The sequence below is a fragment of the Suillus fuscotomentosus genome, assembly GCF_016647785.1.
Source record: "Suillus fuscotomentosus strain FC203 chromosome Unknown F5891scaffold_76, whole genome shotgun sequence".
NCBI classification, from domain to species: Eukaryota; Fungi; Basidiomycota; class Agaricomycetes; order Boletales; family Suillaceae; genus Suillus; species Suillus fuscotomentosus.
Genome location: NW_024539588.1, coordinates 220660 through 247497, shown reverse-complemented (window position 1 = coordinate 247497; position 26838 = coordinate 220660). Strand labels below are relative to the sequence as shown.

The 26838-nt window shown below is 48.3% G+C and overlaps 9 protein-coding genes and 1 non-coding gene across 10 annotated transcripts; 4 read left to right on the top strand and 6 right to left on the bottom strand.

Annotated features, from left to right (window-relative positions):
• Position 1: 1 nt before the first annotated feature.
• On the bottom strand, positions 2-2399 carry F5891DRAFT_961247 (ferric reductase NAD binding domain-containing protein; the record flags this gene model as incomplete). Its single annotated transcript, XM_041375799.1, has 11 exons — positions 2-129; positions 185-511; positions 567-631; positions 687-735; positions 792-1324; positions 1376-1417; positions 1468-1611; positions 1658-1743; positions 1800-1825; positions 1875-1994; positions 2042-2399. 11 exons carry the CDS (start codon positions 2397-2399, stop codon positions 2-4), a joined length of 1878 nt encoding a protein of 625 aa, XP_041220294.1.
• Positions 2400-3414: 1015 nt separating this feature from the next.
• On the bottom strand, positions 3415-3897 carry F5891DRAFT_1061949 (uncharacterized protein). Its single transcript, XM_041362941.1, has 3 exons — positions 3813-3897; positions 3531-3747; positions 3415-3479 (listed from the first exon to the last, which is right to left on the bottom strand). Exons 2-3 carry the CDS (start codon positions 3722-3724, stop codon positions 3425-3427), a joined length of 249 nt encoding a protein of 82 aa, XP_041220293.1. The 5' UTR covers positions 3725-3747; positions 3813-3897; the 3' UTR covers positions 3415-3424.
• A 1695-nt stretch (positions 3898-5592) lies between these two features.
• F5891DRAFT_t108 lies at positions 5593-5674 on the bottom strand. The gene has a single exon. It is a non-coding gene; the product is annotated as a tRNA-Arg (tRNA).
• On the bottom strand, positions 5638-7128 carry F5891DRAFT_1061940 (uncharacterized protein). Its single transcript, XM_041362940.1, has 5 exons — positions 6738-7128; positions 6541-6685; positions 6205-6493; positions 6025-6143; positions 5638-5983 (listed from the first exon to the last, which is right to left on the bottom strand). Exons 1-5 carry the CDS (start codon positions 7004-7006, stop codon positions 5900-5902), a joined length of 906 nt encoding a protein of 301 aa, XP_041220292.1. The 5' UTR covers positions 7007-7128; the 3' UTR covers positions 5638-5899.
• A 351-nt stretch (positions 7129-7479) lies between these two features.
• On the top strand, positions 7480-10365 carry F5891DRAFT_1061939 (nucleoporin protein Ndc1-Nup). The gene is made up of 7 exons (XM_041362939.1): positions 7480-7971; positions 8020-8200; positions 8304-8445; positions 8495-8797; positions 8847-9576; positions 9626-9880; positions 9934-10365. Exons 1-7 carry the CDS (start codon positions 7656-7658, stop codon positions 10044-10046), a joined length of 2040 nt encoding a protein of 679 aa, XP_041220291.1. The 5' UTR covers positions 7480-7655; the 3' UTR covers positions 10047-10365.
• Positions 10366-11185: 820 nt separating this feature from the next.
• F5891DRAFT_903883 (uncharacterized protein) lies at positions 11186-11401 on the top strand (the record flags this gene model as incomplete). Its single annotated transcript, XM_041373514.1, has 1 exon — positions 11186-11401. A coding segment is annotated over one exon (216 nt), but the record flags the coding sequence as incomplete, so codon positions are not given.
• Positions 11402-12393: 992 nt separating this feature from the next.
• On the bottom strand, positions 12394-13752 carry F5891DRAFT_984869 (uncharacterized protein; the record flags this gene model as incomplete). The annotated part of the gene is made up of 1 exon (XM_041377511.1): positions 12394-13752. The coding sequence occupies one exon, from the start codon at positions 13750-13752 to the stop codon at positions 12394-12396; it is 1359 nt and encodes a 452-aa protein (XP_041220289.1).
• Positions 13753-14903: 1151 nt separating this feature from the next.
• Positions 14904-16352, top strand: F5891DRAFT_712831 (Cerato-platanin-domain-containing protein). The gene is made up of 3 exons (XM_041372918.1): positions 14904-15063; positions 15120-15949; positions 16002-16352. Exon 2 carries the CDS (start codon positions 15390-15392, stop codon positions 15924-15926), a length of 537 nt encoding a protein of 178 aa, XP_041220288.1. The 5' UTR covers positions 14904-15063; positions 15120-15389; the 3' UTR covers positions 15927-15949; positions 16002-16352.
• Positions 16353-16476: 124 nt separating this feature from the next.
• F5891DRAFT_1195019 (NAD(P)-binding protein) lies at positions 16477-17708 on the bottom strand (the record flags this gene model as incomplete). Its single annotated transcript, XM_041368037.1, has 9 exons — positions 16477-16509; positions 16558-16565; positions 16618-16714; positions 16776-16843; positions 16895-16963; positions 17020-17085; positions 17136-17288; positions 17348-17393; positions 17448-17708. The coding sequence occupies 9 exons, from the start codon at positions 17706-17708 to the stop codon at positions 16477-16479; spliced, it is 801 nt and encodes a 266-aa protein (XP_041220287.1).
• A 700-nt stretch (positions 17709-18408) lies between these two features.
• On the top strand, positions 18409-26658 carry F5891DRAFT_712886 (P-loop containing nucleoside triphosphate hydrolase protein). Its single transcript, XM_041372920.1, has 11 exons — positions 18409-18425; positions 18506-20102; positions 20153-21026; positions 21082-21647; positions 21699-22035; positions 22085-22980; positions 23031-23933; positions 23989-24098; positions 24149-24301; positions 24358-24847; positions 24902-26658. Exons 2-11 carry the CDS (start codon positions 18653-18655, stop codon positions 26572-26574), a joined length of 7452 nt encoding a protein of 2483 aa, XP_041220286.1. The 5' UTR covers positions 18409-18425; positions 18506-18652; the 3' UTR covers positions 26575-26658.
• The last annotated feature ends 180 nt before the right edge of the window (positions 26659-26838 follow it).

Here is a 26838-nt window from a genome sequence, read left to right as displayed (position 1 = left end):
TTCAAGCGTAACCAAACGACTCGATGTGTAGAGTCACACTCGGCCCACCGTTGGCTACACTGAGAGGACTAGAAACTGGGAACCTAAGAGCACCACGAACAGACCGAGTTATGCTTTGTGAGCCACACACTGAAAACAAAGTCAGTGTTACTGTAATCTGCAGCGTATGAAGGCGAAAACTGACCGCTAACAGACATCCTGCCCGTCGCCGCTGTCACTTCGTCTCTGAGGATAGCCCGGAGGTCGGCCCTTTGATGTGCAAGCTTGACCGACTCTATCGCGAAAAGGGAGTCATTGGTTATTTCCATAGCTTTTCCATCCTGCAGCTCGACCACCTCAGAGCGGGAATCGTCGCGCACAGGTTTGACGTCGTCAGTTCGACCAGACGATCGTGGAAAAGTCTCAATAGTTGCTGGTGTGTCGGTAACGTGAATGTGGATTGAAATAGATAAAGAAGGAGGTGCAAGCCGTAGTGCCCGGATAAGCACATCGTCGATCCAGTGAATATGATCTAAGGAGCATAGACACATTAATCTCGCCACAAGCCTCGGATTGGTAATTCTTACCGACACTCCGAATTGACCAAATGAAAACAACACGACGGCACCTGCTTTCACCGTTGCGGACACGCCTGAAACAAAAAAAATCAGGTTAAATATACAGAATCGGTAATCCAGTCGACATACTCTATTGTATCCAACAATACCGGTAGTGTATACGAGACTCCGGATCCACCTGAAAGAGGGACATGCATGAGCAATGTTCGACATGTAGAAAGTTCAGCGACTAACCAGCAATGAGCACAGATGTGTCATATGAACCCAGGTCAGGAGAAGGCCCGTATGGCCCATCGACAAAAACTTTTACTTTGTCACCCTTCAAGGCAGCATCTTTCAAGCGGGCAGTGAATCCTTCCCTCACGTTTATGAAAAATACGAGCTCTTTCCAGAACGGAGCACTAGAACCGAGATTCTCTTCTGCAAGGCCGATCTCAGCATATTTTTCACTTGTTGGTTTCTGTTCCTTAGGCACATCAAAAAGGGTCGAATCGAAGCTCGCAATGGTGAAAGGGTGGGCCTCGAATGGCAAGCGTGAGACGGACGGCATGATAAGATAGGCAGTTTGCCCGGGCGTCCAGTGGAAATGAGACGGGCGGTGGAAACGCAACCGAACAAAATCATCTGATAGGAGTTCAGCGGTCGCGTCCATCGTAGACCCTGACCTGAATCCGAAGTATGAGTGGTTGAATACCACTAGACGAAGGATCCGAATGAACCGGTCCAATCCCCATATTACGAAACAGGGGTAGATCCAGAAGGCGACGCTGGTGATTATCAGCGTGGAACATGTAAGTTGTGTATTTGATGAAACTCACTCAGAATCTTGTGTGTGGATGTAAGCGCCGATGAGGAAAATGCTGAAAAAGTTTGTGAGTGTGGCAAAGCAATAGAATTGGAATAGGCTCACGAAACCATAGCGAAATGAACGTAGAAGAAAAGCTCGTATGCTTGGGATCGGACGGGGCGCAAGGAGACGATACATAGAATGGTAGATGCGACCATGGCAACCAAGCCCCATAAGAGCCATGGCTGCGTTAAGTATGGTTGGAATCTGTGTCGTGTTAATGCATTGAATCCTTTATACATGTTGCACGTACGGTGCACGTCGGACAACCTCACCACCTACATGAACCCAGAGCAATACGAAGGCAACTCTAGACATCATGCGATGAGCGTAGTTGAGCTTGAAGATATATCACGTTAGAATAGAGCAATGGCGAATATCGTAAATAGATTTACCTTGTCATAGCTGATACCGGTGATTACTGCAGGCAGTCAGCAAAGCAAGTTAATATGCAAGCACAGAAGCCGTACAGGATACTATGTTGTTTTTAGTTCCAAGTGCAGTGATCAGTGGGAACTGGCTCGACGCCAGCATGCCTGAGCGGTTGCACCAGTATGAGATGTCCAATTTTTGGCTCTCGAGGTCGGTTGCTAGAAGCTCTCTCAGAATGTGCGAGTGACATTGCCAGGGAACTCACTGTTGATAAATGCCCATACAAAAAGGAAAACAATGTACGCCACCGTCACAAAAACCTCAGCCATGTTGAGGGTGTATGACTTTCCAAATTCGAGTGTCCAGCGGAAAGAAATGACGCGGTACGCATTGATGAGTCCCAATGGAATGCGACGCCAAGAAAAAGCGTGACGACGGTGCTCAGAAGCATGTTCTGTGTCGGAGGCGTTGGACGTTGGACGCTTCCCGGCGAACTTGGAGTGAAAGAAAGAGATCCATTGGAAGATTGCAACGATAAAAATGAAGAGTCCAATGCAATACCATGCTTGTTGCGGGTACAGCTGGTTTCGGGTGGATCGCAGAGACTTGTCGGTGACAGCCATGAATGAAAAAGAGAGCCCAAGTAAACTCACACCAAGGACACCCTCGAAGCATGGCCCCCTTTATAGTCGACGTCCACACATAAGTTGTATGTATACAGGAGTGCCTGGAAAAAATAAGAATTATCTGATAATGACCCAGATGGTGTTATCGTGCAAACCCATGTTTGGTCGTAAGGTTATATAATCAATTTCTGCTTGGCACCAATTGGCACTCCGCGAAACTTTTGAATTGCACACGACCGTCTTCGACCTCCACCTGCCTAATAAAGCACCAGCCGGTCCCGTCGAAACCCTTCAGCATCCATTGACAACTCATAAACGTTTAAACGGCGATCTGCTCGTTATTCTGCATACTTACCCAGCAACCGACCTTCATAATGCATCTTGTTGGTACACTATTTCGCGCACAAGGATGCTGATCATACATCCGCTATCGCGCGCGGCGAACCTTACATCCATTTCATCAGAGCCACCTGTGTGCATCAAAGAATCTTATTATTGGATAAACAGAAGAAATATCGGATTCACACGCGTCCACATGCTCATGACTCCGAGTCAGCGCTCTCAGCAGACTTGTTGTCCCCATTTCTTGGCAAGTCTTTCAAGGGTCGATCGATATTACCTGCAGTGGTCCGAAGCTCATCGGCCCTAATCGGGCGGCTTTAAAGGCCATTCGGAGTTCTACTTCGACGGACGTTCCCCCTCAATCTTTCCGGTGCCAGATCTCTGGGTGCGTGTCTGCGCACCTTGTGGGTCGATCAGACCCTTTTCTAACTTGCTTCATCGTCGCCTCATTGATATCCTGTAGGTAACTGTTTCTCATAGAATTAGATGGATGTACGAAATGCATCACCCCTGTCCGAGCCTGTCTTCTTATCTGATAAGGTACATACATGACAGCCATGACAGGAAGTTCCGGTTTACTACATTGTAACCAACCAACTGCACAATACCATAATAATAAGGTTAACACTTTCGGCACCCGTGCTTGCCACATTGCAAATAGAGGCGACTGGCTGCATCAACTAGAGTCGTTCGGAGGGCAACTTGTTTGCTCCAAAACAGGCAAGATTCACATCTGTAGGTATTTTAAATATCCCACAGTGATACGTGTCCACCTCATAATGACAGATGTCGAGCACTTGCCGGGCTGCCCGGGCACAGACTTGACAAGATGTCTTGTCTCGTGCGCTGGACATCTTCGTCTTCAAGCATCCAGTGGAAAGGTCTGCCATGGAGGTAACTAGCGATGACGACACGAGACTCATGGTGCAGGCTATTCTGAAGATGGGTATCTTTCCGAACAATGTGCTAATTATTGCCATTGGTCTATAAAAACCAAGCCAAGGTCCGACTGACATGTTAGTTTCTCTCAGAGCCATTGTTTGATGCGTCGTTTCATCACAATCTCAGGTACATAGCTTCCACGGCAGAACGAAAACAACGCGTATCATCAACACTGATCCACCAACATTGATATTGTAACCTGGAAGAATATGTGAGCACACCGGAATGATGCGACATTTCAGCCCCCTAAATGCACAGAAGACAGACATGTGGCGAATCGCAATTTATGCCCTAAGCGACGCTTTCTTTCGTCATTTAACGCAAAACGACCCTTGGTGTTAAAGACATATCAATAGCACCAGGCGCTGTCAAGCCAAAATATTTATCAGCACTGATCGGTCAGTCAACCTTTAATTACCCCTGGACCCCATTCATTCAACAGACTTACATAAACCTAAGGTGGTCCCCAAGCGATCCCGGAACGTCTAGCTCGAGACTAGGTGGAATCCTATATGTTTACTGACATGTCCATCCGTCGTAAATCGCATTCGCGGCGAGCTCGTTTTTACTGCCTTGGGGTCACTGAGGGTGGGATTGTCCGATAGGTATCAAGTTTAGGATCGGATCATAGGTGTGATCAACTTGATATCCACAACGTACGCGTTTAACCAACTATCGGTGACAGGGGCTACCTGAGGCACATCGTCAATTGCCTGAACCGCAAACATGGGTTCTGACAGCTTGATAGGCCATGCGTGCCTTCTTTAGCTTTTAAGAGTACGATAACACAGACCCTTGAGCTTCTGATGAAGATGTCTCAATATAGCAGATCAAGCGCGCACGAGCAGTCGATGCATCACGTACCTGATAAGTGTCAAGTCCAGCAACAGGTTTCTGGAAGGAATATGTCGGTAAGAGGAAATAAAAATATTATTGTACCTGAGAGGTAACTCTCTGAATCATCACGATGCCTCCGCTTTCAATTGTCTGCACGGCTCTTCGTGCAGCAGCCCATCCAGGATGTGAACACAGATTTTGGAGTCGAATCTTTGTTTGCCGTTCGTTTGAACGTGATCGCGGTGTATCCTGCTACCATGCGATTAGCACCGGCTGACGAGTAAGTAGACGGAGCGTTACAGACGTGAGACGACGCTTGGCAAGCGCGCCCTGCATTCTACATCATGATATAGAGTTAGGACAGAAATTGGAAACGCGCGCCCCAGCCAGGATTGAGTTGTTTGCCTTTGTTGTTCAACTTCCTTGTTTTGGAAACGGTAATACTTAGATGTTGAATTCGTGGGGCATTCAAGTTCGCGCTGCTGCATGAACCAGAATAATCACAAGCACCGATCAGTGTCAGAGTCAGCGACTGAGCGCTGAGCGCGAGCACTGACTACTGAGTAACCACGGCGCATCGAACGCCATATCGAACATGGCCGACCAAATATGAATTCCCAAGATGGGTGGGCCCCTTGCCAGAAGTTAGAACCCTGAGGCACAACTCAGATTGCGGGTCAATCAAGACACCGCCGAGGAACCAAGAGAGAGAAAAACAAATATTATGGTGTGCTCTGACAGACCCTGACCCGCTCCCAACAAGATCAATCACCAGGGCCTTCTGAGGACCCTTATTTCAGAATCAGCTTACTGATCTTGACAGTGAAACTTATTAGTTACCTGACAACCCTGGAATATAAAATTGACATATCTTACGAGCTGGTAAGCCTTCCAAAAGGATAACCAACCAGGCCTGGCGGGTCAAAAATTCCCATAGCATGCCGTGCACTACACACCGTAAGAGCGTTTTCTTCGGATAGGTGTGTCAGAGGCTATTTAGCACTTGAGCTTGAGGTGCAATTTAGGTATGTTTTGACGTTTTGATCGAAAACAGAATAAGCGCCAAAAATGACCACCGCAGGGGTCGAACCTGCAATCTCCTGATCGCCGTGTCATCGTAGTCAGACGCGATGCCATTTCGCCAGGCGGCCATGTGTGGATGGATAGACCTCTAGATGTTCAGGGAAAATGTCCAGTGGAATACATGAGTACATAAGACAGTGGTAGCATCTGGATAAAGGGTAGAGGCCGTTACTGGCCTGGTATACTGTTATTACAGGGGTATGGGTATAGGATTGTTTAGCATAAAGTTATCCCACATAAACCATCGAGGTATAAAGAATGAAAAAGACTACACCTTGTAAAATGTCTTTATATCAGAAAGAGGATTCAGTCTTAGCACCAGTCTGCTGCGGCTCTCCACTCGGGAGCCTCTCTAATCCAACATAAGCATACACCTGCTCGCGCGCCGCAGGTATTGAAGCCCTCAGACGGCGCTGACATCCCCGAAACGTCCAGCTGCCTTTCTGAGTTCAAGCCTGTCCCAAGCACGAACAGCCTGCCTAAGCGAGCCACGGCGGCGTGGCAGCATCCAAGACCTTGCACGCAAGGAAGTAAAGCCTAAGCAAGGGTAGCGCTAGGGCTCAGTGACTATATTTGAAGTACAAGCGGCGATACTGACCTGATGCCGTGACGGTTCCTTGGCTGACGGGCTGAGGCTTTGGGGATTTGGCGCGCTTGACGAACCCCTTCAGGGACCCGTAGAACCAGAATGCGTGAAGAGGGAATATGCAAGCCATAATCAGGCCTGGACCATACGAATCATTCGTGACATGGTGCCGGCTGGCGACCATCGATACACATAGAAATACATGCAGGACAATACGAGTCGCAAGAAATGACATTGCGAAAACCACGTCCGAGCGGAAGCGAGGGTTGAGACTCGCAATGGCGAGGAGGAAGGTAGGTATCTGTATTAAGTTAGCGCTCTTGTGAGCTATAAGAATTGGAGTTTCACCTCCATCACAGCACACAGTGCAAACAAATGACTCCAGCCCTGACGACAGGCATACTCGACGATGAAAATGTATATCGTGTGATGAATCCAGCCTGTTAGCAAGTTAACCTTGCTACGGTAGTAAATTACACCCATCAATAGGTCTCTATAAATACATCATATGAGCGCACGTTTCAAAAGCGGAAACTCGGACCTACGCGACAAGATAAGCTTGAAAGAATCGACCGGTGCTCTCCGTCCAGGGTGTTGACCTTATCCCTCTTAAATCTCCACGAGAACTGGCGTAGAGAAAGAAAAGAGGTAAACTTGACAGAGACATCGCAGCGCTACTGATTGTGGTCAATATCCATGATTGTTGTTTCACGGTGGAACATAAAGGTGCAAAAATGTGATAAGCCACTGTCAGCGCCAGAAGTGAGTACAAAAACGCAGGGGGTATCGCATCCTCGATGGACACGTCGAACATGGCACGGACGTGAAGGGGCGAGAGAAGGAACCAACGTCCCGCTCATCGAGCTGTAATTTTAAAGAGCCTAATAATGGCAGTTTATGGCACGTTTACCGATATGGTGCCAAGCCCTGGCAAAAACTTCGCAGCCTGAAAAAGCCATTTTCGTCAATACAAAATGCAGTCATTCGCTGTCACACGGACGCACTCGGGGGGACTGCATCACCCTAGAGTCTGCTACACCAACGTGAAGGGACACAGTGCCATGTACAGCTTTCTGACAGCGACAGTACTACTAGTAATAAGACCCAAGAACGCCTGCTACTGAGTTTTGACTGTGCACGTTGTTCGTGTTAAACGAACGTGCCACGTCCTACATGTGAAAATTTGGTCATAAGTGATTCACCAGTAAATATACTATTGGTTACGCGTTATCGACTTTAATTATCGCGTTCTTCTCTGCAGCATTCAATTTTACAGTAATTGTTTATGTATTGGAATTGCAAAGTTCGAGTCCAGCTGGGGACCCTAACCCTACGCATCACCAGGCGCTTCAAACGTGAACTTCATTTGTCTCGTTCCATCAAAGTTTCACAAGAACTTTACCGTCGCCTATCCTTTTACTGTGGCGACAGATACTCAGAAACTGGAATAGTTCAAGGCTACGATGTCTGCGGGAATGGGAGAAACTTTGCGAACACGAGCAATAACATCCACATTGACTGCACGCTTGTCCCCGACTGTGCCATCTGCTTCTCAAACTTACGAGCCCCTTGTTAGGTCCGCCCTTCGACAGCGACTCACCCACAATATATTCGTGTTCTCTGTTGCATTTACCTTAGTTGTCAGCATTCTTTTGGGGGGAGAGGATGAGACGAGTGCTTTCGCCAGGTTGCTTTCACCTGGAACTTGGACGATAGCGTGCCTCAAGTGGCTCGTTGGCGTGTTGCCTGTGATTGCTATGAGAAAGGTTTACCTTACCTGTGAGTTGCTTCACCTCGTGGGCATGCTGTCTTATATCTGTTGCATAGCTGCCGCCACACCTGCAACTTCACCAGCCAAAATGCTCGCGAATGCTATTGCAAAACCAAGCACACGACAGTGCTTGGCAGTGTACATGTCATGTACATTGATGCTTTTTACGCTCTATATGAGCTCGTTTACATCGGAAGAACGCGAAATCCTTCGTCTGAATGTCTTCGTAAAGTCAAGGTATGTGATTCAGCAATCTTACTGGATGTGCTCGAAAGAGAGTTGCGCGTGCACGATCTCATCCCGAGTATTGTTAAATATTGGAGGCTGAGACTTTTACCAGGAAACATCCGTATTACCTCAATGGTCGACTGCTCTTCCTCATCCTGGCCCAGTTGTGGTTGGCCGCTAGTTTCTTGCTTCGAAATATCATGTTAGACCGTTTTGTGTTCAAGTGGACGAAACCTTTGAATTCGTCGGAACTTGTCAGTGTTTTCGTTCCTTTCTGAACCAAGTTTGATGATCCACTCGTAGCCATATGCCACAAGCAATCTTCTGAAGCTGGTCTTAACAATGGCTCTCTTCACCTCATTTTCATTGATGATGTATAGCGTCGCTTTTGGTCTATCGCGGATGCTTGTTCTTCCGCTGCTCTTAAAGCTTCCAGCGGTAAGCAACATCATCCGACCGTTTGTTGCACATTATGCAAAGGGTACATGGACTCTAACTCTACCTATATTACACTGGTCGCTTTTGGTTCGTTCATTTATGATGGGCCTTGTGACTCTGATGAGTTGGGAGTTCGCGGAGTCGCTATTCGACGCATATGTTCCCCAGGTAGTTATCCTTTTGCAACGGCAAATCTGCATTCTGAGGTCTTTTTCAGCCGATCAAAGTTGGTAACCTTACTGCAGACTCCAATGTGACAGTTGTCTCGGGGATTACGACTCAAGACGCGGTGTTCGCACATTTCGCATACTCTGAGTTAGCAGAGCTGGCTTCGGACGAATCCTCGGCAGGGAACGCACGTAGAATAGCCCTATTTGGTGACCAAAAATATAGCCCGAGCTTGTGGAATGTCGTGGCCCGCCAATCACTCCTCCGTCTTGGACAGGATTATCAAACATTCCTGCGACGCGGCGCACCGATCACTCCTCCTGTCGTTGTAGCGCCGACAATCCCCAAACCCAAGGATCCGCCATCGACCCCTCTGATCCGAAAGGCTATTTTCAGGGCTCCACGACAATCTCCTCTTAGCAGTATGCTGGATTCGGTTTCGTCAGATTCGGAGCTCTCGAAGGCTGCTGATGCAGTGGCAGGCGAAATGGAGGGACGGGCCAGTCAAATGCACATTCCAGAACTCTTCCGGTCTGTAGCGCCATCATCTGCGGCTGCCCCATCAGCCAATGCTGTTGTGGCCAAACCTGCATCGAGTATTATATCAAGCTTCATTGCACAGGTGGAATCGCACAGTAGGGGTCTTGTTATGGGCTATTGTCCAGTCTGGTTGAAGGAGTCGGCGATGAGATGGAATCAATGGTTTTATCGAGAGCGCTTGAATAAGGCCGTTGAAGTTTGCCTGCCAAACAGGGAGCTTGATTCACTCATTATTGAAGGTGCGGCCGACTTCCATACTTTATATGCAGCTATTGAACTCAGCAACAGCGCTATCGCACTTCGTCTGTACTTCCCTGAGCGAAGATCGGTATGGTGTGGTTCAAAGGGACATACCACGCATCATCGAAGCTTTCCTCTCGTTTTTATCTGCAATCGAAGAGTATCAGATCGAAGTGAATGGGAAATATACACCACCGACGCCTGATGAACTCTCTCAAGGCGACACAAAAATATTGGAAGAAAAGGAGATGATGCGTTTAGAAGTTGCCAGAGCCGGTGACGTACTGGTCGTTGTCTCAGATGGTTTGTGACTTCATGCCTCGCCCCGAAATTGGTTAATAATTCATATTTTACAGCACTGAAAACTGGGGTGGCAAACATATCGCGGACGTTCGGCGATAAGCTAGTTGCTTTCAAGTTTCCCCCTCGGACTGCACGGAAACTACAGTCATTTGTTGACTACACTTAGTGTCTCGGCGAGTTGGAGCCGTGGATGATGAATCCCTATGTCCTATAAATCCCAGGCACCCTGGGACTGCTCCCGTATTTGCATCTCGTGAGGTAATAATGGGCAGCGTTGTTGACACTTCGGTAACTGAGGGCAAGCAGTCCCTACACTGTATCTATCCTTCGAGCTTCAGAACGTCAAGCTATCTATCGCAATCAATAATCCTGTGCACCGCTTGCTTTACAGTCACAAAAATACAGTTTGCCAAATAAACATGGAGAATTCAAGAAGTTATCGACGAGCCGCGGACAAGAACTCGATAGTACTTTTTTGCCCAACATGTGCATGAGTGACGACAGGAGAGAACGTGCGTCGTGAACGTGTGCTTATCGCATTCATCGACATATCTTTTAGCACGTTTTGGGTGAAGCTCTAACCTGGCATAACTTCTTGGCTGTTATCGATTATCGCCGAACAGCAGGCTAGATTGAGTGAAGTAGTTGCGTGAACGTTCCCATCCGATGGCACAACGTGGTCACGTGATTCTCCTTTGTTCACGTCGACGAAGGACCACTTGTTTGGATTTCATTGCATGTCAGAATGGTATCTGTCGAACGAACAATATTAGCAATGCACTTGGTGGGCAAGTTGACAAGTACCAGTAGCCCACTGCACTAGATCGTCCAACCGCTCCAATTGAGGGTAGGTACTGAACCATTTCTTGATATTGAAGGCCCCCTGCATTGATCGTTTCTAAATTCCCAACAGTCATACGCGTAATCTGAGGTTTAGAATACACCGACACCCCGTGGATAATCTGGAGGACATTATCAACTGCAAGTAGCGGCTGACCACTCCTGCGCGATGCTTCGCAGTCAGCCTCCACTGAATCAGTTGTCATATTTCATGGCTGCTCTTCAAGTTGATAACGTCCCACCAACTTCCTCTTCTCAGTGATTGCCATGCGTTTCACCGACAGATCTTCGTCTATGCCTGTCTCTTCCGTCCCTCTCGCCAAATCCCAGACTCCCATTCGGCGTGTAACTTCTCTCTTGCGTTCACCGCTTCAAATCGGTATACATTCCCGTCCACGTTCACACTCTACGGACAATGTAAGGCCAACAATCAGTCGCCCCATTTATTACACCCCTCCCCCCGCAGTCGCTCTTCAGACTGCGTCTCTCTCCACCGACAGCATCATCATTACATCCTTCCAGCGTGCACCATTCTGCTGCCATGAGGACCTTGTTACCATGCCTCGCTCTGAACTTGTGCAGGTTGCTCAGGATATCAATGGACGTCTGCCAAAGGCACTGCAAATTGCATGCGGTGATGATGTGGAAGATGCAGATATTCGGGGAGCGATAGAAGTCCTAACTGGGATCCGCGCAGAGACAGCACGAGAATCAGTTCCACCTATTCCAGGCGCACCTAGAGCGGTACGGATAAAGAGCATGAATGCGATATTAGATGAAGCACCCTGGGATGTGGATATCGACTCGAGTGCAACGGACGAACGAACGGTCATTTCTCCTTCTAGCCCGCTTGCCATGCGTCGCCCGCGCTTGGAAATGCTCAGGGAGGAACAAGAACAAGAGGAACCTTTGAAAAAACGAAGGCGTGCTTCACCAGAGAATGCTAATACCCCACCTGGTCGTGTGCCTACTACGTCGGGCTCACGCCTCCTCGAGAGTCTTGATGTTTCAGCCTCTCCTCTGCTTGCGTCAGACAGCAGCGAAGGTCGTTAGCTCCCTGACCAGCACTCAAGGGAATGTACAGCGTCGACGCAGTGCTCGTCTCTCCAGAAACAACTCTCATCCGCGCGAGGTTATAATTCGCCTCCCCTTTGCATCTTCACCCACAGCACAACCTACCCGCATGCTCCGTTCGCACTCCCAAAAGACAAGCCTTACAACGCCTGTGCAGGTCTCGAATCTCAAGCGTGCTCAATCCGATGCCAATGTCACTCTTACACGCCCTAAGTACCATTTTAGACGCGGGCGCGCTGCACCGAAAGTTGTCGATCCTGCCGAATTCGTGCCAGATGCAGAGAAGATACTGCAGGTACTACCGATGATTCCCACAGGGTCTAGGCTTGCTGTCGATTTTCTCACTCCTAGGGCCCGTAGTGCGAGCGCGTCAACTACGGCCTCGCAGAACAAGAGTGAAATCGAATCAAGGGTCGTGGAGGCGATGGGGGGAGATGGTGGTATGAGTTGGAGCACGCCCGATGCATAGCGTCATCCAGTTTTTGAAGATGAGGAGTTTCGAGTCATTTCATCTAAGGCCATATAATCATTGGACTTATTGCGGAATGGATGCTATGTTACAACAAGTATTAAATACAACTTCGGACATAGTAATCTGGTTAAGATGGTCGTTTCTCGTTCGACGAAGGAATCGACCTGATTTTGTGTATGTGATTCTGGTAACCTTGATACGCATTGCGGGCATCACGAAGCAATGACTTCAGGAGTTCCTTCTCACCAGCTTTAAACTCGGACAGGTCACTAGAGCTAAGGTCGAACGACTTGTCTTCACCGTGTTTTTCCAGTTCCTCCACTACTTTGTCTCTCCATGTATTCCATACTCTTGTTTCGTTTGGAATGAAACATTGTAACACCTCTTTTGGCTTGAAGTCAGAATTCGGAGGCCTCCGGGTATTATCGCTAAGGACCAAACATGCAAAAACTGCCTGAGCAGCTCTGTTTTTTAGTGCAATTTTCAACATGGGTGGATGACGAAGCGCTTTCAATAGGATATCGGTTTGTATTTTCTCCGGCTCCAGTGACGACAAGAATGAGTTGTATGCCCATGAGGCTACAAGCGATACGATGAACATGATCTGACCGAACGTCGTTGCCTGAGGGATAAGAAGGAGCTGGAGAAGGAACTGTGCGAGGAGGAGAAGCGAGCAGAGTCCGATTCGTCTGAACTCTGGGCCGCCAGGGATTTTCAGATCAAATTTCCCTTTGGTTATTGGATCGATGTCTTTCTCTGCACCTCTGAGGATGACTACATCGGTTCGCATGAGGAGTATCCCGTCTGCAGGCGGTACACCCGGAGCTGCTTCCTTAACGGAAGCAAATTCGACTTGGGCAGTGCCCATGACAAGGCAAGATACGCCACTTGAAATGATTCCTAACATGATGAGGGAAAATGCTAGCCAATCTCCTGAAGCAGCAGAAGTAATGCACGTCGCGAGACTGATGGTAATGGGAATAGCAGCCAAGAGAGCATGATGGATGCTCATCATAGGCGCCCGGTCCAAGTGCTTCACATCTGCGTCTCCGACATCGACGATGGTGACGGACAGAGGTGTAGTCTCCCTCCCTTCCACTTCCGCCTCTGGCTCAACTTCTTTCGACCTCTGTACTATGAGGTACGCCAGGTGACCGGTGATCATCTCTGTACCCGAGAAAACACCCCAATAACGAGGGCCAGGTTTTCCATCTAGCCCAAATACCTCTGCGGGTGTGAGATTTGGGCCAGGGAAAAGACCATCCCAGAATCTTGAGCTTGAGAGCTGCCCGAACTTTTTGGCGACGGTATAGCTTCCCGGTGAATTATACCAGCCTAGCCAGCGCCTCCCACGATAAAGATGCACAGTAGCCATCGCAGCGATAACTTCATCGCCACCAAGGAATCCAGCAACGTTAGATGTATTGAGATTGAAATTCGACTGGTTAATGGGTACAATAAAGGTGGGCAGAATGGTGGTATTCATGGTGTTGTGAAACTATCTCCGCGAGCCGAACATGCTCATTTGGCATTTACATACTAGCCTTTAGGCGCTAACTTCCAGTTGGGATGTAATTTTACTCCATCAAAGATGTGTTGGACAACGACAACGACAACGACAACGACAACGAGATACACACTGCGTCTTACAATGATCATCGACAGTGCACACGTCGCATGCACGAATTGGTAGGAATCATATGTCTCAAGTACCTTTAAATTGTGCTATCGTCAGTCCTTCATTATCATCCTTTTTCGTATCTTCTCATGATCATCTTTCACTCATAACAGCACCTGGACGCGTTCAAGTTTACTTTTGATATTTTGCATCATGATTGACTACTTCTTATGTAAGTGTAATACACACATTCTCCCTGGTATATGTTTGAAACAGGCGCAGGCTGGCTACCTCGGGCTGATGTTGGTGCCATCATTGGCAAATTCTCGAGATTTGATCGGGATGCCTGTCACTTTATCAGCCACTGAGCCGAGGTCGCAGAGACCACATATGTTGTTGAAAGTTCATGTGTACATGATGTACTGTAAGTACCTTCATCTTCGTACGCGCCATCCCTACACCATCCCTTCAAACCTCTCAACACATTAGAAAGAAGTTAAACGTCCGTCATCAGCTCGGTCTAAGGGAGGCTACCATCGGCACGACAACGTCCAGCTTGCTCCATTGCTTCCGAACTTTCCATCATAGCCTTGCACTTAGATCCTTCAGGTTAGCACTCGATCACCATCTATACATGCGGCTTTATATGCTACCAAAAAGCCAACAATCAAGCTTAAGCTTGATCTCGGATAGAAAGGAGCTCCCGGAAATTGGCACTGGTTGACAGACCTCTTATCAACAAAAATCATCATGAGAAGCGCCAGCTCATGACAGGTGTGCGCAGGGCCGCCTTCTCGCACTCGCCGTTCTCTGCATGGATATAGTGCTGCTCATTCACTTGCAAAAAAAAATAGTGGATTAGTCTCTTGCGTGTGCGAATTCTCTCATGATATATACTTTGTCGGGTCCAAGTGCCCGGAGGGCTGTAAAGGCCCGTTCCCAATGTATACAAGGCCAACCCCGGGTGCTACCAGGTTGTTCCGTATGCTTGTATATATCTGGCTACTAGGCCTTGCTTCTCTGACTGTCACTCAGGCTCCCGCCACCTCAGTAGGTCTGTGACTAATTTACCCGACAGGCTCGCTTCTTTTAGCTGTCTCATTGACACCAGTTCCATGGTTTTCGCGCCACACTATTGCCGGTCAAGCTGTGTTTTTCTACATCGTGTTCCTTCAGTCAGTGAGTGTGGCAATGCAGATTCCATCATTTCCGTTAAACAATAAGACACGTTCTAGCATCGGCAGGGTAGAATCTACAGACTAGACAGTGGTTTCCATGCCGATCGGAAAATTATGATCAATCGCCGAAGCTCAGTCTTCCATAATTCTATCACACTCGCGAGTATATTTGATTCTTGCATTGACTATTACTCTTCCTAACGCGAATTAATGACCCAAATGATGCGGTTATGACTTCCCGAGTGCGACGATTCTCTCGAGACACTATACGACCACATGTACTGACGTTTTAGGGTGCATGTATCCAACGGAGAAGTCGAAACATAAATGCATAAAGGGAGGCGACTTTTAAAAAGCAAATTGCACCTTGGGCTTCAACTTTCAGCTCATTCCTTCCTCAGCTACACTACCACACTTCATACATCTCACAAGCACATCATGAAATTTTCATCCGTCCTCTTCTCCATCTCCGTCTTTGTCCTCTCCGCTTTAGCACAAACGACAGAAACCCTTTCGTATGATAGCACGTACGATAACGGCTCCCTCTCCCTTTCCAGCGTTGCTTGTTCAGATGGTGCCAACGGGCTTCAGACAAAGGGATACACGACCCTTGGATCACTTCCCACATTCCCTAACGTCGGCGGTGTCTACACCGTGACGGGGTGGAATTCCGCTGCGTGCGGGGCTTGCTATAACGTCACATACGGAGATAAATCTGTTGCTATCCTCGCGGTGGACGTATCCAAAACCGGCTTCACTGTTTCAGAGACGGCCATGAACACCTTGACCGGTGGCCTGGCCGTTGAGCTGGGAAGAGTGGATGCTACGGCAACCCAAGTGGATGCGTCAGTATGTGGCTTGTAGTTGCATTGTGTCGGAGTGTATCGGTATGTATGCTGTTGCATGTCTGATATGCAAGCTGAACATTTACCTCTTCAGGAAGTTTCCTTCTGCGTCTGGACTCTGAGTGCCAGATAGACAACAATGTTCAAGCTGAGACTTGGAACTTACGGTTTCGATGGACTTGAATCGCATATCGAAATTAACTGAATAAACGGACAACGGGTTCTTTGTGGAGTGGCTTCTGTATGTAGACTACGGTTATTTGGACTTATCGACTTTGTACTTACCTGCATCGTCCATGGATAGTTTACATAGTGTCATAGAGTTGACAGTGTTACAGACCAATTGTAGATATCGCAGCATATTCCAGACAGCATTTTGCGCAAAACTCGAAGGAGGATGATGCGGACCTGACTTGAGCGGTACCCCGACATGCGAGGTAATATCAATGGCATGATGTTCCTGAACGTTAGCGAGAGCTTGCCTATAGTAGGCTATTGTACATGAAATAATACAACTGCAGGCTTTAGCGTGTGTAAGTTATAAATCCTACACCACTGACTAGCAAGATTTAATCAAAGCGCATCCCACCATCGATCGTGATCTACACAGTTGTCAGTCTTCGTGCACAGGCTCTCAAAGTAGCACTTACACTTTGCCCTGTTGTTTCACATCAGCAAGACAGGCTGCAAGAAGGTTCTATAATGCTTACCTGTGATAAAATGAGATTCTGCGGAGGCAATGTAAGAGACCAGTCCTGCAATGTCGTCTGGAGTCCCCAAATACCCGACACATGTATTCTTCTTAGACTACCAAGAAAGAAGCAAACTTGAGCGAAGTCATGAGAACAGCCCTGTTATCTTGTCTTACCTTTTCGTTATAGCAACTAGGGTCAGATGACCCCGTCAGCTTCATGCTTGCCTCATTTAGTTCGTCGACTTTGAAGCTCAGCTTGCATCACGAGATATCTTGTTTATGGCCTTACTCACCCATAGCCGTCATGATTGGTCCTGGAGCATAGGCATTCACGGTGATACCGTGGCATCCGAGTTCAATAGCTGACATGTGATCACTTGTCAAGCTTGTCGGAATGCAATGTAGATAGACACCATACCAGCAGATTGTGTAATCCCTCGGACTGCAAACTTGGAAGCAGAATACGCGCTAAGGTATTGTTCACCTGTGCGAAAGAATGTATTAGTGTTAAACCCTACGAATGGACACACACACCTCTTTTCCCTACTAGGGAGCTGGCGCCGATGATGCGTCGACCTCGTTTGTGGGTCTCATTCAAGGCAATCATCTTTCGAGCGGCGTATTTGTAGCTTAAAAACACGCCCGTGACATTGACGGCAAAGATCTTTTCCCAGTCTGCCAATGTAGCTAGTCAAGCAAAGTCAGTACGACGTTGCAGATAGGATTTACAGAGCCAAATTTCTTACTTTCTACCAATGATGCGACTGCAATGATACCGGCATTTGCAACCATCTTAAAGTGGCATCAATGGTGAGAATAAATCGATGCTCTGGCATCTATACTCACGACATCCAGACCACCAAGCTCGGTCACAATGCTGTCCATCATCTTACGAACGTCGTCATCGACTGTAACATCTGCAAGAAGTACGCAGGCCCTTCGTCCTGCATAAGTCCTCGTTATCTCCCGTGCGACTTCCTCGAGGTTCGACTTGTTGGTAGGAATATCACTGAGTCCAATGTCGAAACCATCAGCGGCCAGCCTAAGAGAAATGGAACGGCCAATGCCTTGACCAGCACCGGTGATTAGAGCAACCCCTTTAGACATGGTAGCCAGCGATGTAAGTCAATGATGGGAATCATGTCTGCAACCTGAGATTATAACTGTAAGACCAAGCGTCCATCAGGTCATGGGTCTCAGTCCTCGAACATGTCAAAAATAGTACTCGGTAGCAAAGGTCCGAGATACGGCCTTATGACAGGGTATAACTAGCTTTGTAGTCGATGATATGAGTGATTTTCTTGAACGAACAAAACATATGAAGCGGTATGATCTATCAATAATATTAGTGAGACCGAGGAATTGGATTATCATATCATGATTGACCTTTCTGAGACCTGTATTTCAAAGATGAATTTCTCGTCCATTGATCATATACATCCACAAGAACTACAACTCACCGAAGTCTGACAGTGGCTCTGCAAGTGCAAGTTCTACGTTCGCTGAGACGGCATCGAAGTTGGCGCTGATGAAGTTCAAATTTCCATCAGCTCTGATAAATTATCTGTAGGAATGTCACCCACCGCTCCTCTGCATGATAGGCGACATCCTAGCATTCTCATTGCAGGGTTTTCGTTCACCAATGGATGGTCATATCACGATTAGCCAGGGCTGATACATGATGGTGTGTACTAGTACTAGTATGAGCCCAGCTGAGCGCTGAATTCATAATTAACTGCATTTCCTGTTCTAATAGTACTCGGATTTGCGTTTTTATATGCATCATTTGCGAACAACATTCAGACTCTCGCCAAATTGTCAATGGTGCGTAGATCCCTGGATCTCGTGTGCCAATTGACTCGCGTACATTCAAACGACTGTACCGAGTGCTTACTATTCATTAGGTTTGTGGCACTGCCAATCCAAAAGTGGCCCTATAATTAGATTAGCAGGCCCAGTACCCACGTACGAACGCCCGCAATTTTGCTCTCAACACTCAACTACTACCCACAACCTACAACGAGTCATAATCACTTACTAGCTTGCTTCTCATGAATCGTGAAGCTCAACTTGAGAAACGTTTTAACGACATTCTCAAAGGCAGAGTTCCTGCAAATGCACAAAACTACGCTCACTTTTTGGAAGCGATTTGTGCACAGCAAGACCCTGCAGCCTGCATCCACAAAATCGTTGAGAGCTCCCAAGGCTCAACCGCAGTTCAGGCTGCCATGCGTCACAATACTAACTCCCAGTTCCTCAATGGTCCTGCAACCAAGCTTCTGCTATATCTCTTCCGAGCAACAGACCTCGGTGACGTCTTGGATCACTTACTCATCGCCATAGTTGATCCTCCCATTTTTTGGACTGCCTTTACCCAAGCATTTGATCAAGGTGATCTCAATGAGCCAGCCCAGGAAGCATTCGCGGCACTCCTCCTTCGCCTCATGTGCCTCACTACGGGGAATACCTCGTGTTATCGTGACATCGCAAAGAAGTCTAGTATTCTTACGAGGCTTCTCGACTCATCGCAATGGAATGTCAAAGACATTGGCTACCGTATCCAACACATCCTTTCCACATTCAATTCTGGTACACCTGTCACTGCAGTCGGGGGACCTGGTGGTCGCCATGATAATGATTTCAACGACTTCAGGGAGATCTCCATTCTTCCAACTGCAGACGAGATTCTCTGCCAGCAGCCTCCTTTCATTCGCCCGAGCAGCGTATTGGAGGATCCTGATGGCGAGGCAACTCGTACAGCTGACTACCTGGATAATACCTTCCGCTTGCTGCGCGAAGACATGTTATATGAGATAAGAGAAGAGCTCCAGACCGCTATAGGGCAGAAGAAAGGCCGTCACCGTGGAATCACCATCGGCGGTGTCACACTCAACGGCGTTTACAGCGGTGCGGATGATAGAAAAACTCGGTGGGGCATCAAACTCAAATGCCAAGATGATTTCAAGTCGATGAAGAATGTCCCCGACAAGCAGCGCAAGACTTATCTTGAAAAAGATCCAGCAGGCGTTAGAATTCTCAAACATCAGTCTCTCGTATGCATACTTTCGGGAAATAAAGTAATCAGTCTCGCAAGCGTCAATCGCGTCGAGGCACTTCTTGCGCAGAAACCACCTGTCGTTGTACTTCAGCTAGAAGGGGAGGCTAGCATCACAAAAACTCTTTTTCAGTTGCAATCATCCAATGCCATCCGGCTCGTTCAGATTGACACTGCCCTCTTTGCATTCGAGCCGGTCTTGAAGGCTCTGCAGAAGACGCAAGTCCTTCCGCTGTCGGAGGAGCTCCTGTTCTGGAAAGACGGGAACACCATCGGTAGCGCTGCGGTAACCGCGGCTCAGGTTACGCGTCCACTTGCTATGAATCCGTCCATGGATTTGAAGCAGCTTCTAGGGCTTTCATCTAGTATTGTCCTTGATAAGTCGCAGGCGGCATCGCTATTGGCTGGACTTACGCAGAGGCTTTCCCTTATCCAAGGCCCTCCAGGTAGTGTTCATCAGCCACTCACTCATATCTGTCTTGTTGACATTCCAAAGGGACTGGAAAATCATTCATTGGTGCGCTGCTTGCGAAGGCCATCTACGATCACACCGAGCAGAAAATCCTTGTAGTCTGCTATACGAACCATGCCCTAGATCAATTCCTGGAAGATCTCATGAAGATTGGGATTCCGGACATTAGCATGGTCCGCCTCGGCGGCAGACCAAATGCGCAGGTCGCTCATCTTGGCATTGCGGGCCAGAAGAAAGAGCGTTTCATTCGATCCAAAGCTGATTGGACTATTATTGACGATTTGAAAAAGTCGTCGACGTTTCACTGCAAAGCTCTAGAGACCGCCATGGATAGATTCATAGCTTCGAAGATTAGTTTCACGGACATCCTCACGTACATCGAATTCGAAGAACCGACCTACTTCAACGCATTCCACGTATCTGAATACGACGCTTCGGGAATGACTCGTGTCGGCAAGGACGGCAAAGCTGTCGATACTGAGGAACTCATCTTTCGATGGGCCAGAGGATTTGACGCCGGGCAGTTCAAAGCCGAGCCCAATGTACGTGAGGCTCGAGATATTTGGAAAATGCCTCCAGATGCTCGCCGGGACGTGATAGAGAGATGGAAGTCAGAGATACGCAAATTGATCCTCGAGGAGATTTACACACTTGGCACAAACTACAACGGATGCCAGGATCAACTGACACGCAAGTTCGGGGAAGCCAGGGTGGCAACCCTTATGGGAAAGAGAATCATTGGATGCACAACGACTGGAGCAGCTATGTTTGCGCAGGACATTCGTGCGGCGAATCCTGATGTCCTTCTCGTTGAAGAGGCTGGTGAGATCCTAGAAAGCCACGTCCTCACCGCGATGGGTGAGACCACAAGCCAGATGATTCTCATCGGTGACCACAAGTACGTGAATCAATAGTGATTTTCAGTACATCTCGCTGAAGTTGACTCCTTACAGGCAACTGCGTCCCAAAGTCAACAACTACAAACTGACTGTTGAAAAGGGTGATGGGTTTGAGCTCAACAGATCACTATTCGAGCGCCTGGTTCTCAAAGGCTTTCCTCATGAAACTCTGACAGCCCAACATCGTATGCGTCCAGAAATTTCAGCATTTATCAGGAAAATTACGTACCCTGACCTCACGGATGCTGCCAAGACCCAAGGCCGTGACAATATTCGCGGTATTCAGAACAACGTCATCTTCATTGACCACACTCATCCTGAGGATGACGACTCTCGTATCTCAGACAAAGGTGATGGGGCTTCGTCTGGGTCAAAACAGAACACCTATGAAGTAGAAATGGTCTGGAAGATCGTACGCTACCTCGCTCAGCAAGGCTATGGGACGGAGAGGCTAGTCATTCTCACACCCTACCTTGGGCAGCTTTCGAGGCTTCGAGATGTCCTAAAGAAGGACAATGACCCTGTGCTCAATGACCTCGACTCACATGATCTCATCCGTGCCGGACTCATGTCCGCAGCTGACAACACGTCCAAGAAGCGCATCAGGCTTGCCACGATTGGTATGGATCTGCTACTCGACTCATAGCGCACATTTAACATTGTTTAAATAGATAATTATCAGGGTGAAGAGAGTGATATCGTCATCGCCAGTCTGACGAGGTCCAATAAATCTAACGACATCGGCTTCATGAACTCCCCCGAACGTCTGAACGTGCTTATATCCCGGGCTCGAGATGGACTCATCCTGATCGGGAACTCGCAGACATTTATGAATGCGAGGAAGGGCAAGGAGCTATGGGGGAATTTTTTCAAGCTCGTCAAAGAAGGCGACCACATGTACGAAGGTTTCCCTATCAAATGTGAACGACACCCGAATCGAACTGTCCTGATTAAATCTGCGTCCGAATTTGATACTCTCTGTCCCGACGGTGGATGCACAGAAATATGGTAAGAATTTGGAAATTGTCAACATTGTTCTGGCTCACACTATCTCTAGTAACACCATGCTGAACTGCGGCATCCATCCTTGTCCACTTAAATGTCATCAAATCGCAGACCATTCCCAAATGCCGTGTCAACACCCGTACTCGGACACATGCCCTGTCAACCACAAGTTGAAGTGGAAGTGCCATCAGTCAAAGCCAGACCCTTGTCCGGTTTGTGTCAAGGAAGCCGAACGTGCCGAGGAGAAGCGAAAACGCGAAATCGAACTGAAGCAGAAACTGGAAGAAGAGGAACTGCAACGTCAAATACAACGCGAACAGGAGCGGTTGGAGCACGAATTACAAATGGCTAAGCTGAATGCTGAGTTGAAGGCGGAAGTGGATGCTGTAGCTGATGCCCAGGTCGCGCAGCAGCGAGCAAATGCCATGAGGCAGAAAATCAAAGATATAGAGGCAGCCAGAGCCAACGCACTGAAGGCAGCTGCAAATGCGCAGGCGCATGCTGATGCCGCCCATTCTGCTTCGTTATCCAGGACGACAAATCCCGTACCTCCCACACCTCCATCCAATCCGCAATCAAACATACCTCCGCCAAACGCTACTCCTCCGTCATCGCCGCCGCCGCCGAACCCACCACCAAAAACGAAACCTTCAACTACCCAGACTCCTTCGAATTCTAAGCAATCGAAGCCTCAACAACCCGGACCTTCCTCGACGTCCCCGATGAATGCAGTACCTACGTCGGCTGCCCATCAGGATTGGTTGCATCAGAAGCAAGTCAATGGAGAAAAAAATAGCGCCATCGATGGTATCATGGAGTTGACAGGGCTCGAGGATGTGAAAGCCCAAGTGCTCCGTATCAAGGCCCACATTGACTTGATGAAACGGCAAGGCGTCCCTCTAAACAAGGAGCGTCTCAATCTGGTCTTGCTCGGAAATCCAGGAACTGGTGAGTAATGGTCGAGGTTTTTAGTGAATGAGCCACTCATATCCCTCCAGGAAAAACTACAGTCGCAAGATTGTATGCGCAATTCCTCGAATCAGTTCAAGTTCTCCCAGGCGATGCGTTCATTGAAACGACGGGTTCAAGCTTGGCGCATGAAGGGGTGGGTGGAGCAAAAAAGCTTATAGAAGACGCCATGAAGGTTGGAGGAGGCGCTATTTTCATCGATGAAGCATACCAGCTCGTCAGCGAACACCAGCACACAGGAGGTCAGGTGCTGGACTTTCTCCTTGCCGAAATGGAGAACCAAGTGGGTACTCTGGTCTTCATTCTCGCGGGATACAGCAAGCAGATGGAGAAGTTCTTCGAGCACAACCCTGGCCTTCCCAGTCGTGTTCCGTACACTCTCAAGTTTGCGGACTACACCGACCCGGAGCTTCTAACGATGCTGGAAGCACTCGTTGAGAAACGATATTCGGGACAGATGATGGTGGAAGATGGTATCAGGGGCCTATATGCTCGAATTGCAGTGCGTCGACTTGGACGCGGTCGCGGTCGCGAGGGGTTCGGAAACGCTCGGGCATTACAAAATATGTTTGCAAAGGTCGCTCAGAGACTAGCCGAACGACTTAAGAAGCAACGCCAGCAGGGGTGGATCGCAGATGATTTTCTAATCACCAAAGAGGACTTCATCGGTCCTGACCCATCCCAGGTCCTTCCGCAGTGCGCTCCTTGGGAGAAGCTACAGAAAATGATAGGCCTTGGTTCCGTGAAAGACTCTGTTCGTAATTTCTTTGACATCGTCGACACAAACTATCATCGAGAGCTTCAAGAGAAAGAGCCTCTTGCGATGTCTTTGAACCGCGTCTTTCTTGGCTCTCCAGGAACCGGCAAAACGACAGTTGCGAAGCTCTATGGACAAATACTCGCAGAACTAGGACTCTTGAGCAACAATGAAGGTGATAATCCATACTTGTGTTGTTGTCTGCCCGTTGACTGATGACATTCTATCAGTCGTCGTCAAGAATCCATCTGATTTTGTGGGCGCATACCTTGGTCACTCAGAGAAGAACACCAAAGCTATCTTGGATAGTACTGTTGGTAAAGTCTTAGTTATAGACGAGGTATGCGATCCCAGATTCTAGTCGGTGTTAATATTGACCTCATCTAACAGGCTTACATGCTGTATAGCAAGAATTCTGGATCCCAAGACCAATTCAAAACGGCTGTAATCGACACCTTGGTCGCAGAGATTCAAAGTGTACCTGGAGAAGATCGCTGCGTTTTGTTATTGGGATACAAGGAACAGATGGAAGAAATGTTCCAGGTACGTTCAACAGTTCACTTGAATTACCGGTTGTAAAATTTGATACGTCTACTCAGAACGTGAACCCCGGGCTCGCTCGCAGGTTTGCCATTGAAAATGCGTTCACTTTCGAGGACTTCACTGAGTCCCAACTGCGGGATATCTTGGACTTCAAGCTGAAGGATCAGGACCTTGGGGCCACTGACTCGGCGAAACAAGTTGCTAGTGATCTCCTGAACAGAGCCAAGAACCGTCCTAACTTCGGCAATGCTGGTGAGGTGGAGAACATGCTCGGTCTGGCAAAATCCCGCTATCAGAAGCGTCAAGCATCAATCCCTCCCGATCAACGTTCCGATGTGATCTTCGAGCCTCAAGATTTCGATCCAGATTGGGATCGCGATCGCAACGCTGCAGCTAATCTGACGAAACTCTTCGAGGATCTTGTTGGTTGTGATGACATTGTGACGAAGCTGGGCAACTATCAGAAAATTGCTCGTGCGATGAAGGCTACTGGTGTGGATATGCGGAAACAAATTCCAACGAGCTTCATTTTCAAAGGACCACCAGGTAAGTAACAATTTCTTATCTAGAACGGAATGTTGATGCTTTACTTATCCCTAGGTACTGGCAAAACAACTATTGCGAGGAAGTTTGGTCAGGTGTATTACGACATGGGATTTCTTTCTTCGTCTGACCTTATCGAGTGTTCCGCTTCCGACCTCGTAGGGCAATACGTGGGTCACACCGGCCCAAAGACGAAGAAACTTTTCGAAAAGGCCTTGGGCAAAGTACTTTTCGTGGACGAAGCGTACCGACTTAGCAACGGGCATTTTGCACAAGAAGCTATCGATGAAGTTGTCGGCCTCATGACCAACGAGAAGTTCATGAACAAGATGGTCATCGTTCTTGCAGGTTATGAGAAAGAAATGAACGCTCTTTTGAGTGTTAATCCGGGTCTCGCCAGTCGTTTCTCTGAAGAAATCACTTTGACCAACATGACGGCGGCCAAGTGTCTTCAAGTGCTCGATAAGGAATTGCAGAAGACGCAGATCGTCTTGTCCGAGCTAGCTGACACCAACTCTTCTGCTTACTCCGAGATGGAGATTATAGTCGACCGAATGTCACGCTTGTCGAACTGGGGAAATGCCCGAGACGTCAAGACTATTGCTCAGAGACTCATCCATCACGCATTCAATACTGTGGCAAATACTCCTGGGAGTACCCCATCACTCACTGCAGACGAGGCGATAGCTATCATGAAAGACCTACTCAATCAGCAACGCCAGCGACTGAATATTCCACGTATAACCACTTCACCCCCGTCAACCCAACTGCCGGTGGCATCATCCAGCAATTCCGCCCCTCCTCCACCCCCTTCCCAATCAGGTTCTTCTTCCGCAACCAATGGATCTCAACCACCTAAACCACCTTCCCAAAAGAGCTCTTCATCCAACCAGTCGCCGCCAAAGCCTCCTCCGAAATCAGGGCCACCCTCTACACCCGGCGGATCCCAACCACCTAATAAGCCACCTTCACGCCCCAGCGTACCATCTACCACATCGCATCCGAAAGTTCCACCTCCCCGATCATCAACACCCTCGTCTACTGCAAGAGTCACTCCACAAACGACTTCTCGTCGCTCAAGACAGCCCAGAGGCTCCCAGCAGGCATCGCCTGCACCATCCAGCTCAAACAGTCTTCCTCCTTTCTCTATTTCAGGTGCCCGGACTGCTTCTCCTATTCTTTCGAATGGCAGTATCCCGCCAACTCCAGATCAGCGAGGGAAAAACATGCAGTCACATGTTCAAAGCACCCCGCGAACCCAGTCTACCAATGATGTTCGGCGTGACCCAGGAGTTGCCAACGCTGTCTGGAGGCAGTTGGAGGCCGATAAAGCAGCGGCGGAGGAGGCAAAAAAGAAAGCGATCGAGGAGATCAAGAGGCGTGATGCTGAATTGAGTAGAGCCGCTCAAAGACAGCAAGCTGCGGAGGCTGCAGCTCGGGCCCTTGCTCAGCAAAGGGCACGAGACCAGGCTGAGCGGGAAGAACTCAGGCGCCAGCAGGAGGCGGCTCGAATTCGAGAGGCGGAGGCAAAGGCAGAAAGGGAGAGAGCTGCTGCTGCACTCTTACAGATGCGTCGGGAGGAAGAGAAGAAGAAACGCGAAGAAGAGAGGATACAACAGAAGTTGAGAAATCTCGGTGTCTGCGTACAAGGCTTCCCATGGATCAAACAATCATCTGGTTACCGATGTGCGGGCGGATTCCATTTTATTCCCGACTTCCAGCTGCGCTAGTCCGTGTCGATTCTACGTACGGTAGCATTTTCTTTAGATGATTGTGTTTTAGACTCACGGCACTTGACGTTGATAGTACGTAGGCCTACTAGAGTAATGACGAATTTCGTGTGACTGTCACACTGTTTCTGGTAGTCGAACTGTCGAAGCTACTACTATTTGCAGACATGTCGTCAAAACAAAAACATATCTCATGCTCAATGCGATCAGAAATTCACAATAGCTGGAGCTTAGCGTGGTACTGCAATCGTCACAAAGCATCAT